The following is a 13,207-nucleotide window of genomic DNA, read 5'->3' as shown; positions in this document are numbered from 1 at the left end:
GAGACTAACGGATGGATGGATGGTTGGATGGATGGATGGATGGATGGATGGATGGATGGATGGATGGACGGACTAACGGTTGGATGGATGATGAATGGATGGAATGAGATAGATGGATGGATGGATGGACAGACAGAAGGATGGATAATGGATGGATGGATGGATGCATAATGGATGGATGAATGGATGGATGATGGATGGATGATGGATGGATGATGGATGGATGATGGATGGATTATAGATGGATGGATGGACGGTTCTAACGGATGGATGGATGGATGGACGGACTAACGGTTGGATGGATGATGGATGGATGGAATGAGATAGATGGATGGATGGATGGATGGATGGATAATGGATGGATGAATGGATGGATGATGGATGGATGGATTATGGATGGATGGATGGACAGAGACTAACGGATGGATGGATGGATGGATGGACAGAGACTAACGCATGGATGGATGGATGATGGATGGATGAATCAATGGATGGATGAATAGATGATGGATGGATGATGAATGAGGAATGTGAAGGACGATGGATGGATAATGACTGGACAGACGGACTAACGGATGGATGGATAGATGATGGATGGATGGATGAGTGGATGATAGATGATGGACAGATGGACGGATGATGGCTGGACAGACGGACAGATGATGGATGGATGGATGGATGGATGGATGGATAATTAAAAAAGTAAAAAAGATGATGTAGTAGATGTGTAGATGATTTATGATGTAGATAAAAAATTAGGTGTACTTAATAAAGTGTCCACTGAGTGTTTTTTGTAGAAAAGTTGCACCTGAGATGACCTGACATGTTTGTTCTTACATGACGTCACAACACGAGCAGGTCTCTCTTGTCCTGCGTGACACTTTCAGATGGGGGTGGGGGGGGACCCTCACGTTTCAACCAAACCCACACTCCCTCAATCAGATTATCTCATAATATAACCCAGCATGACAATGCACATGCTCACTGCTACACGCACAACCACTTAGCACAACCACTTACAACGCAACGCCACCACAACCACTTGGAAGTCCTTAAAAGCCCTTAAAAGTGGAGCACAACCACTTATGAGGGAACCAGAACCAGTTTGGTGGACCAGAAGTAGAACCACAAGAGAAGAGCGCTCACCTTGTTGGGCCAACAGGACGATAAGTGTCGCCAGAAGCGCCTCGCAGTTCCTCCGGTGCATGTCTGCGTACGCGTAGGGAATCGAACGCACTGAAAGCAGGAGCAGGTCCCGGTGTGCGCGGCCGTGCGCGACGCTCACACATCCATCAGGAGGTTTGCTCCGTGTTTGGGTTCGCGGCACTTGGTGCACTGCGCGGCTCCTCGTCCTCCCTCCTGCTCTGTGGACAGATCCTCGGTATGAATGAACCAGTGACGCCGCCCACAGCGCACGCGCGCACACACACGCGACGGGCGCACACGGCACACCTTGGTTTTATAAATGTGGATTCCTTTGTTAATGAATTTTCTTTTGTTTGCGTTGACCAAATTTGAAAAAAAAATTTAATATTAGATTTATTCTAGTTATAGTTAAATGCTAATATATTTATCATATAGTTATATGACAACATTATATTTACGAATTTGCTACAAAAAAATATTAGATTTGACAATATTACATTTATCTGCGATTGGCTGGTGACCAGTCCAGGGTGTACCACACCTCTTGCCCACAAAACAGCTGGGGTAGGCTCCAGCATACCCGTGAGCCTAGTGAGGACAAGCTATATATCATATGATGATAGAGGGAACATGGCCTTTAGCACCTTGTCTGACCTGGGTCCTGCTATCTGTGCCGGCCTCCCCCAAGAGCTGTGATGTGCCCTATGGTCCTCTTACCCTGGCAAAGGGGGCACGCTGGTGTGTCCGCCAGGCCCCAGCAGTGAAGGTTCAAAAGGGAAAGGCCATGTTGAACATTGCATGCATGTAAAATGTTGCATGTGGATATTGTATGTTGACTATTGCATCTTGTATATTGTGTGTAAAACGTTTTATGTTGAATGTAAAATATTGTAAGTAAAATGTTGTATATTGAATGTTGCATGTAAAATGTTGTCAGGTGAATATTAAAAAAAAAAAACGATGCAAGAGGTGCATTTACGCCATTTCATCCTCTGACATTAAAGTAATGTTGTCATGTAATGTCATGTTTTTGCACTTTACTATTAATAGTGCTTAGCTTATTTTTACACTTCTATGACAGCACATGTACTCTTCAGAAAGCTTTTATGGTGGCCACACTTTGACCCTGGAACAGATGAATTGCGTGCATTGTTTGCGATGGTAACAGTTGTTCCACCGTATTTAACACTAGAACTACCGGCCTCAACCTTCCCACCCTAGAAATACCAGAGATGGCCAAAATGACCCTGTTCATTTGGATTAACAAGTTGATAGTCCTTACCAGTCAGTTTTCATATGTAAATGGATCAAACAGACCCACAGGCAGAGGGTATAATGGGATCCAAAACCAAACGCCCCGTCTCACGTCCTGAGTGGAACCTGTCAATCAAAGCAAAAGGAAGGTCACTTCCCAAAGTGAAGTCTGCAGAGACAGCAGCGAGCCGCCAACATAAAAATCATGCAAGACAACACAAGATAAAACCTTCTGTTTTCAAATGTGTTTGTGCGTGCGTGCGTGTCTGTGTCTGTGCACTGAGCTTTGACCCTTGACCCGCTGAGGGACGTTTGCACGTCGTACTGAAATGGAAACTAAAACAGCAGCAGTGACCCAGAAATCATAACTCACGCAAGTGTGTGGGGGTGCGTGTGCAGCACTGCTTTTTGTTCCATGCACAAAAAACACGACATAAAAACACATTCACTGGCTGTCATGGCCATTTTGTCCAATCAGAAGCCTGAAAAAGGCAACCACAGCTGACGCATGACAACGCCTCTGTTCATCAGTATAGTGAAATATTAGATTTACATGTGTAGATTATTTAAATTTATTTAAATTCGTCTACATTTAAATTCAGTGCACAATTACATGAAGCCCAGGAGCCATAAGACGGATGCACATACTTCTACCACTGCACAAATGAAATCAACACCCAGGTCCAAATTGGCAAGGAATATTTCATTAGATGCATGTTTTGGAGTAATATAAATATCACGGTTAATTGGTTCCAGACAAAATAACACCACTATTGTCACCTTTACACTCGTATTACTTACTATAGTATACATAATTAAAGAAAATAAGACATAAGACATTAAAAACCTGTTTACAATCTTCTAATTATGTAACATTATTAGAGCCCTAAACGCATGAACTAACACCCCTATGATCACCTTTACATGCTTATTAATTAATATAGTAGATATAATAAGAGAAAATTAAACGTGAGACCTTTTAAATACATTTTTTTATGTCAAAGTAGCCCTCTGCACATATAACAACACCCCTATAGTCAGTTTTACACTCCTATTACCCAATATTGTATACATAATAATAGAGAACAAGACATAAGACATGGGAAATCTGTTTACAACCTTCTAATTATGTTTTTTTAAACATTATTAAAGCCCTCTAGACATTAAAAAACACCTATATGGTCACCTTTACACTCCTATTACCCAATATAGTCGACATAATAAGAGAAAGTAAGACATATAAGACATAGTAAACCTGTTTGCAACCTTCTAAATATGCTTTTTAACATTATTAGAACCCTCTAGACATGAAATAACACCCCTATAGTCAGCTTTACATTCCTATTACCCAATATAGTCCACATAATAAGAGAAAGTAAGACATATAAGACATAGAAAACCTGTTTATGACCCTTTAAATACGCTTTTTAACATTATTAGAGTCCTCTAGACATAAAATAACATCCCTATAGTCACCTTTACACAACTTTTACCCCATATAAAAAAGACATATAAGACATAGAGGTGCGGCCAGTATCAGTGGGTGTTTCTCCTCTCCTCCTCAAGGTTTTTATGATGTTGATTTTTTACTCGGGATGCACGATAATTATCGGGCCGATATGAAATAAATATGACATCATACCGATACATAATTAAAGAAAATAAGACACAAGATATAAAAAAATGTTTAATTATTTAATTATTTTTTGTGCAAAATACCAAATTCACAGGATGTTTTTTTTTTAAAGGGTCCGGGGCTGAGCTCAAACCCGCACCCGCACCAGCTGTACCATTACGCCACCAAGGACTGACAGGTAAGTGAGTCATTCTGCTGCGAGCTGTCAATCATTAGTGTCCAATTCGATTTTTTTTTGCGCATCCATGCGAACTACACTCTGGCCGGAGTTTTGTAAAAGTTCAAAACCAAAAACCTACCTTTACGTTTGAACGAGAGAACAAAAGTAAATAGTAAATAATAATCAGACATTAAAAGAAGTAATATCATGTGTAGGAAAGACCTGGAGATGACCCAAAGTGAGCTTTCAACTTTCCTCCTTTTGAGTTTGCAAAGATTTTTGAACCTCCCAATAAAGGCGGACACGGCCCCCGTCTTGAAGGAAGCGAATACATTTGAATAATTTACGTAGGATTATCACTAATTTATGCAAAACGCAGCTTTCCACTTGTTAGCGTGGACGTTCACAAGGGTGGGGGGGTCGGATAAACTTCTATCCCAAAAGGAGTTGATGTGGACGTCGTCAGCTTTCAATCTTGCTCATTTAAAAAAAAAAAAAACCTTTTCTACCGAAGCACAGCCCACTTGATCACGCATGAGCAGAGCTGCAGTGCCATTACCATGGCGACCCCAGGATGCGACTGTATAATTATATTGCTAACACAAAGTACAAAGACAAATCAGTCATAACAATGTGGCTGTTTTTGGAAAATTTAACAGGACTTGGTAATGTTAGCATCAGTGGTAACAGTCTGCCATCAGTCACCATCACTACTGCGCTAATGCTAACTACTTGATGAAAAAAACATTTACCAATAACAGCGAGGGCCCGCGAGGGCCAGCCATGCACATGAAAGCATTAGTTTGTTGTTACCATGGCAATAAAAAATAAATAATAAAAATCAGGCTACACTACCCATCTTAAAAGGCAAGCTACAGACGAGGGAGCTGTAAGCATGGAATGAGAACGACTGGTATGTAATGATAACTGGTACGCGATATGTTGTATGTACAACATTTGACAAGTATAAAATAGTTGCTACAAATCGTAAAGTAATGTTCTGAAAGCTAAATAACACCTCTATAATCACCTTTATACTCCTATTACCCAAGATAGTAGACATAATAAGAGAAAATAAGATATAAGACATAGAAAACCTGTTTACAACCTTCTAATTATATTTTTAAAAACATTATTAAAGCCCTCTAGACATGAAAAACAACCCCATAGAGTCACCTTTTCATTCCTATTGCCCAATATAGTAGACATAATAAGAAACAATAAAACATGAGACATAGAAAACCTCTTTACAACCTTCTAATTAAATTTTTAAAAACATGAAATAACACCCCTACAGTCACCTTTACACTCATATTACGCAATATAGTAGACATAATAAAAAAAATAGGACATAAGACTTAAAAAACCTGTTTACAACCTTCTAATTATGTTATGTTTACTACGTTCATTTTTTAACATTATTAGAGCCTCTAGACATGAAATAACACCCCTATAGTCGGCTTTAGACTCCTATTACCCAATATAACAGACATAAGAGAAAATAAGACATAACATGGAAAACCAGTTTACAATCTTCTAATAACGTTTTTTATAACATTATTAAAGGCCTCTACACATAAAATAACACCCCTATAGTCACCTTTACACTCGTATTACTTACTATAGTAGACATAATTAAAGAAAATAAGACATAAGACATTAAAAACCTGTTTAGAACCTTGTAATAATGTTTTTTTAAACATTATTAGAGCCCTCAACACATGAACTAACACCCCCATAATCGCCTTTACACGCTTATTAATCAATATAGTAGCTATAATAAGAGAAAATAAAACGTCAGAGATAGAAAACCTGTTTACGACCTTCTAACTACATTTTTTAAAACATTATTAGAGCCCTCTAGACATGAAATAATACAATCACCTTTACACTAATATTACCCAAAATAGTTGACATAATAAAAGAAAACAGGACATAAGACATAAAAAAACCTGTTTACAACCTTCTAATTATGTTTTTTTTAACATTATTAGAGCCCTCTAGACATGTCCTATGTCCCACTCCTTAATGTTACGATGCTGCATGTGATATATGGCATCTGTTATGTTGGACAAGTGCATAAAGCACACCCTGTCGCTTCTTGGAGACACACTCTGTCGAGACAAATACAGCTCATTAGCATTAAAGCTGCGCACACACACACACACACACACACACACACACACACACGCACGCACACACACACACACACAACCGGGCTTACAAAAAGCACTTTCAAACTGCATTTAAAAAAGTGTTAACACACTTCCAGTAGACTTTTGTGGCACCTCTGACACGTCATTCATTCAGTGTTATTCCTAAAGCGTCAAATCAAAGCGCTTCTCATATGACAACAGAGTTGAAATATTTCCGGTGTGAGCGCTGAAGTGCAGGTGTGTGATCCAGACCGCCCTCGTTTGAAAAGAAAAGGCGTTGTCGGTGGCTCCACCCTGGGATGATGTTACATGGGAAAAAGGTGAAGGGAACAAACGAGGCATCAGATAAGAACGTTGACTTTGTGTTTGGCTTGGTTGGGGTCAACACACCCACACACACTATTATTTGAATAAGTCTGAATTTATTTTTATTTTCTCTGAAAATGGGCTGTTTCATCTGCAGAAAACACACCCCATTCACCATGAATCAGTAATAATTTATAAAATATGTGAGATTTTGCCCTTTGCTCAGCGGTCCTTGAACGCACCATAGTTGTAAAACTTATATATAACTTATGTTCTCATTCATTAGTGGTGAGTAACTCTACATATGCTTTATACAAATGTGTGTGAGGCATATTTAGGGATTAAATCGTGAGTGAACAACGGCTGGAGCTGATTCTAATCTAAAAACTGCAACCTGCAAATGTTGCCTTAATGTTGACCTCTTGACATCGTCCTCCATCTTTGTAGTCCACAGTATCATACTTCCGCTTATCTCCATCTTCAAATACCAGGTAGCTTGACTTGTTAACCGCATGTGTTCATGTCATCATATCACAAATGAGGTGCTCAAAACATCGGCAAACCAGTTTATAAAATAACAAATCAAAGGAATCCCCTTAGCGACACTTTTATTTATCACTTGCAACCCTTTTACCCAACATATACTACATATTTTTTTGTTGTTATTGAGGAAAAAAAAAGATATACAATGCCAGTCAATAGTTTAGACACACCTTCTCATTCAACAGCATGGGGTAAGTGTCTCCAAACTTTTGACTGGTAGTGTATATACTGTAGACACATATAGTATAGACACAGTTTTTCCAATATTGTACAGTATATACTCTCTATATATTGTTTTTTGTTGAAAAATGTATATTTATGCTAAATACATACATACACGTGCACGCAGTTTTTTTCTTATATACCGATCTGTAATTTTCCAAATGGACACTTGATGAGGTACCATGAGGTACACAAACTACAAAATACACACTAGTATATGCACAACTTTATGTTATTTATGATGGTGTTTTATCCCCCCAGTTGTTGTTCAGTGGAGAATAATCCCCGCCCCCTCCCACACACACACACACACACACAAACACAGCCGTCAATACATGGATTGAGGTAATGAGGTCACAGAGAACATTAACACCTCCCTTTGACCCCTCCCCCCACCCCCCGCCACATGTGCAGCACACCACAGGCTTTTAGACATGTTTTCATCCACGGAAGTGTCTGGAACTTGAGGTTGCCTGCAGGTAGATGCTGGTGGTTCCATAGACACCCAGCTGTCTCCAACATGGCCGCCACTCGACGTGTTTACCCTGCGTTGATGATCGTGTGTTGATTTAGGTGATGGGAACTACTGGCTCCCGCTTTGATGCGGGGCCGCCGTTGTCGGGGCGGTTCCGAGCCGCCCCGCGTCTTTGTCGGCCATTGAACTTTGGGCCGGGATTGACTGTTGTTAACGACGGCTCTCGGCATACCAGCGAGCTCTTCAGTGGAGGACGCTTCACATTCTCTTTCTTCTTCTCCTTCTTGGCCAGAGTGGGGGAACACTAAGTGGGCTCTCCAACCACAACAAGTCCTTTTTCACCACATGAGAGGTCCAATGTGCTCTGGATTGACCTCTGCTATCACACGCTCTATTTACCATTGCTATTTACCATACATGCGCCAATCAAGGCCTCCTTTTAGCAAATCTACTATACAGTCTCTTCTATAGTGCAGACTGTGCATTGTGCTCTGCACAGCTATTACAACATTGGTTCTGCTGATGCTGTGCAATACACTTGTTAATAAATGGGCATGTGGTGAATGAGAGCTATCTATCTAGCTATCTATCTATCTATCTACTACGTATCTACACTCAACAAAAATATAAACACAACACTTTTGTTTTTGCTCCCATTTTTTATGAGATGAACTGAAAGATCTAAAACCTTTTCCACATCCATAATATCACCATTTCTCTGAAATATTGTTAACAAATCTGTCTAAATTTGTGATAGTGAGCACTTCTCCTTTCCTGAGATTATCCATCCCACCTCACAGGTGTGCATATCAAGATGCTGATTAGACACCATGATTAGTGCACAGGTGTGCCTGAGACTGCCCACAATAAAAGGCCACTCTGAAATTTAGTTTTATTCACCCACACGACGCCACACACAATGTCTGCCATCTGCCCTGAACAGTATAAACCGGGGTTCATCCGTGAAGAGAACACCTCTCCAACCTGCCAGACCCATCGAATGCGAGCATTTGCCCACTCAAGTCGGTTACGACCACAAACTGGAGTCAGGTCAAGACCCCAGACGACGAGCATGCAGATGAGCTTCACTGGGATGGTTTCTGACAGTTTGTGCAGAAATTCTTTGGTTATGTAAACCAATTGTTTCAGCAGCTGTCCGAGTGGCTGGTCTCAGACGATCTTGGAGGTGAACATGCTGATTGTGGAGGTCCTGGGCTGGTGTGGTTACACATGGTCTATGGTTGTGAGGCTGGTTGGATGTACTGCCAAATTCTCTGAAACGCCTTTGGATACGTCTTATGGTAGAGAAATGAACATTCAATACACGAGCAACAGCTCTGGTTGACATTCCTGCTGTCAGCATGCCAATTGCACGCTCCCTCAAATCTTGCCACATCTGTGGTATTGTGCTGTGTGGTGAAACTGCACATTTCAGAGTGGCCTTTTATTGTGGGCAGTCTCAGGCACACCTGTGCACTAATCATGGTGTCTAATCAGCATCTTGATATGCACACCTGTGAGGTGGGATGGATGATCTCAGCAAAGGACAAGTGCTCACTATCATAGATTGAGACAGATTTGTCAACAATATCTGAGAGAAATGGTGATATTATGGATGTGGAAAAAGTTTTACATCTTTCAGTTCATCTCATAAAAAATGGGAGCAAAAACAAAAGTTTTGCGTTTATATTTTTGTTGAGTGTATATATCTGTTCAATGTATTCTCATTCCTGCATGTACTGTAATGTCTTCTCATTCCTCATGTAACATCTTCTCATTGTTCATGTAATATCCTCTCATTCCTCATGTCTCATGCAACATCTTCTCATTCTTCATGCAATGTCTTCTCATTCCTCAAGTAACGTCTTGTCATTCATCATGTCATGTCTTTTCATTCTTCATGTAATGTTGTCTCGTTTGTCATGTAAAGTCTTTTCATTCTTCATGTAATATCTTCTCATTCCTCAAATAACGTCTTCTCATTTCTCACGTCTCATGTAACATCTTCTCATTTTTCATGCAAGGTATTTTCATTCCTCATGTAACGTCGTCTCATTCATCATGTAACATCTTTTCATTCTTCATGTTGTGTCTTCTCATTCCTCAAGTAACATCTTCTCATTCCTCATGTAACATCTTCTCATTCCTCATGTTAGGTCTTCTCATTCCTCATTTAACTTCTTCTCAATGCTAATGATACATCTTCTCATTCATCATGTAAGATCTTTTCATTTCTCATGTAATGTCTTCTCAGTGCCCATGTAACACCTTCTCATTCATCATGCAATGTATTTTTATTCTTCATGTAATGTGTTCTCATTCCTCATGTAACGTCTTCACATTCATCATGTAATGTCTTGTCATTCTTCATGCAACGTCTTCTCATTCCTCATGCCAGGTCTTCTCAGTCCGCATGTAACGTCTTCTCATTCTTCAGATATAAGGTCTTCTCTTTCCTCATGTTAGGGCTTCTCATTCCTCATGTAACATCTTTTTGTTCTTCATGTAGTGTCTTCTCATTGCTCAAGTAACGTCTTATTCATCATGTAATGTCGTCTCTTTCCTCATGTAATGTCTTCCCATTCCTCATGTAACATCTTCTCACCCCTGTTGTAACGTCTTTTCATTCTTCATGTAATGTCTTCACCTTCCTCATGTAACATCTTCTCATTTTTCAAGTAATGTTTTGTTATTCCTCAAGTAACATCTTCTCATTTCTCATGTAAGGTTTTCTCATTCCTCATGTAACATCTTCTCACCCTTGATATAAAGTCTTTTCATTCCTCATTTAAGGTTTTCTCATTCCTCATGTAAGGTTTTGTCATTCCTCATGTAATGCCTTCTCATCCTTGACATAACGTCTTTTCATTCCTCATGTAAGGTTTTCTCATTTGTCATGTAAATTTCTCCTTCCTCATGTAACATCTTCTCATCTTTGACATAACGTCTTTTCATTCCTCATGTAAGGTTTTCTCATTCTTCATGTAACACCTTCTCATTTCTTATGTAACATTTTCTCATTCCTCAAGTAATGTCTTCTCTTTCCTCATGTAATGTCTTCTCATAGCTCATGTACTGTCTTCTCATCGTGACATAACGTCTTTTCATTCCTCATGTAAGGTTTTCTCATTCCTCATGTAACATCTTCTCATCCTTGATATAAAGTCTTTTCATTCCTCATTTAAGGTTTTCTCTTTCCTCATGTAATGTCTTCTCTTTCCTCATGTAATGTCTTCTCATAGCTCATGTAACGTCTTCTCATCCTTGACATAATGTCTTTTCATTCCTCATGTAAGGTCTTCTCATTATTCATGTAAGATGTTGTCCAGCAGGGGGCCTCCTAATGAATGGGCTTGCCTTCCCAACTAGGTGATTTTTCACACCAGACGTGGCCGTTTCTCACAGAGAAACACTGGGGACCAACATCACAACACGACCACCTGACAGCGCCGCCGGCCTCCAGCGGTCCGCTTTATGTGGCGAACCCGCCAGCTCGGAAGCGGTCCACAAAGGAAAAGAGCGACTGAGGTGTAACTGTGCATCTCCTAGCAACATGCCCTGCAAGATGCAACAGAGTTTGACTTTTTTAACACGCTGAAGTAAAGTTGGGTCTTGTGGGCTGAATAGAACTTTTTAATCCTCCATGAATTTCAAATAGCAGAATTTGCATCCCCAACTGTAATCTCTCAGACCCAAACAGCAAAATAAAAAGACAAAAGACGTGAATGCATAATTCATATAGTCAAGCTTTATTTTTAATTGTTGCCGCTCTTCAAAGTTGACCGCTGCCATTGTCTGTGTGTTCTGATGCTGCAACCTCATTGAAGGCTTTTCAGGGCCAGAGACCCGCACATGCACCAGCAGACAACAGAACCAAGCCCGGGCCTCTTCTCAGGGTGTCGCCTGTACAATGCACTTCCTCCGCCTGTGCACAAAAGAGGCTGGCCACATTGAATGACATTCCTCCCCCACAATGCATGCAGAATATCTGCTTCACACAGACCAGGAAGTGGTAGCAAGCATCAGAACATTATTATATCAACCTGACGGACAGTTTCTGTGGAGGTCGCTTCAAAAAGCTCAGAGCGGTCCCTCCAAGGATGACCGTGGACTAAGAGGACACCAAAAGATGGTGGAGTTTAATTCATGGACACAATGCCTGAGGTCAGTAGGTTTCCTCCAAGTCACATTTCCTAACATGAGGTGAACATATATCACCCCCAGACCCCGCAGGCACCATGGCTGCAGGGGGTGAGGGGTCACTCCTTCATTGTTGGGGTGCACATTGGCACCCAGAGGCTGCCGATTGCCACAAAAGGTGCAGACCGAGGGTCGAGTTGAGCCGGGTGAACGCCACCAACAATCGTGGCCTAATCCGCCCATGCCTCGTACATCTGCCTCGAGCGAACCCCCCCGCCCTTTTAATCCAGCCCCCAACCTCTTTTCTTTCTGTGCTTTTGTGGCACTCCATTCGCTTTGTGGGCCTTTCACCACGCTCACCACACTCACCAAGGAGGCCAAAGTCTTATTTCAGCAGGTCCAGACGGCCCTCTCTTCACAGTGGACGCAATCTACTCTTAAATTCCACCTTTGTCTCAAAGCGCTGGGGTGTCTTCATCGTCCCAGACAAAGTCCAAACAAGACGATTATTTCACTTGTCTCAATAAATAAATATTTAGATAAATGACTTAACCATTAACATTAACAATCACGATGATGTGGCATGCAAAAACTCCTAAATCCTCCACATGTCCAAAACATGCGCAATTATTTTAGAAAACCATAAACAAGAGCTGGTGGCGCTCCTTAGTGGACAATTGGCTAAACTGCAGGCTGATTTCAGAACCTTTTCCTTGACTTTTCACTTTATTTTTCGGGTTGTCAAATGATTAAAAGTGTGCATCAAATTAATCACTTTTTTATATTAATCGAGATGAATTGCCATTTGCAACTATTTGTGAAATATGCCCTATTTACTGTATTTTGTGAACAAAAAGATCAATTTAATTATATATTTCTATGTATTAACAGCACCAAATGAACTGAAAGTTTAAATCATGCTAAACGATACAACACGTGTCTCAAAATCTAAAAGACGTACCAGTCTTTTTAACAGGAGCAGTACGTATATACAGTATACGGCGTTGAAATTGCACTGCATTCAGGTCAGAATAAAGTTACAAAAGAGCGTCAGACTCTGTGGGCACCTTATTGTGGCCCCGTCTGTCATCATACCAGAGGTGGCACGACATGGTGCACATACTGTACCTTAATTATGCTAACGATTATAAGGTAATAGAATAATTAGT

At 40.6% G+C, this 13,207-nt stretch overlaps 1 protein-coding gene across 12 annotated transcripts in view; it reads right to left on the bottom strand.

Moving 5' to 3' along the window:
* Positions 1–1,369, bottom strand: part of ptprz1a (protein tyrosine phosphatase receptor type Z1a) — an 87,032-nt gene extending 85,663 nt beyond the window's left edge. For 11 of the 12 annotated variants that reach the window (XR_008570414.1, XR_008570411.1, XR_008570413.1 and 8 more), the window contains exon 1: positions 1,147–1,369. Coding sequence is in view for 8 of the 12 variants with exons in the window: in XM_054776299.1 (XP_054632274.1) it covers positions 1,147–1,289 (143 nt within the window). In the remaining 4 variants the exon portion in view is untranslated. The remainder of the gene's footprint in view (positions 1–1,146) is intronic. The other variant, XM_054776304.1, reaches the window with a different exon arrangement.
* Positions 1,370–13,207: the final 11,838 nt, after the last annotated feature.

This window comes from Dunckerocampus dactyliophorus, chromosome 5 (assembly GCF_027744805.1).
Source record: "Dunckerocampus dactyliophorus isolate RoL2022-P2 chromosome 5, RoL_Ddac_1.1, whole genome shotgun sequence".
Lineage (NCBI taxonomy): Eukaryota > Metazoa > Chordata > Actinopteri > Syngnathiformes > Syngnathidae > Dunckerocampus > Dunckerocampus dactyliophorus.
Note: the sequence above shows the minus strand (reverse complement) of the source record. Positions and strands in the feature narration are given on the sequence as shown.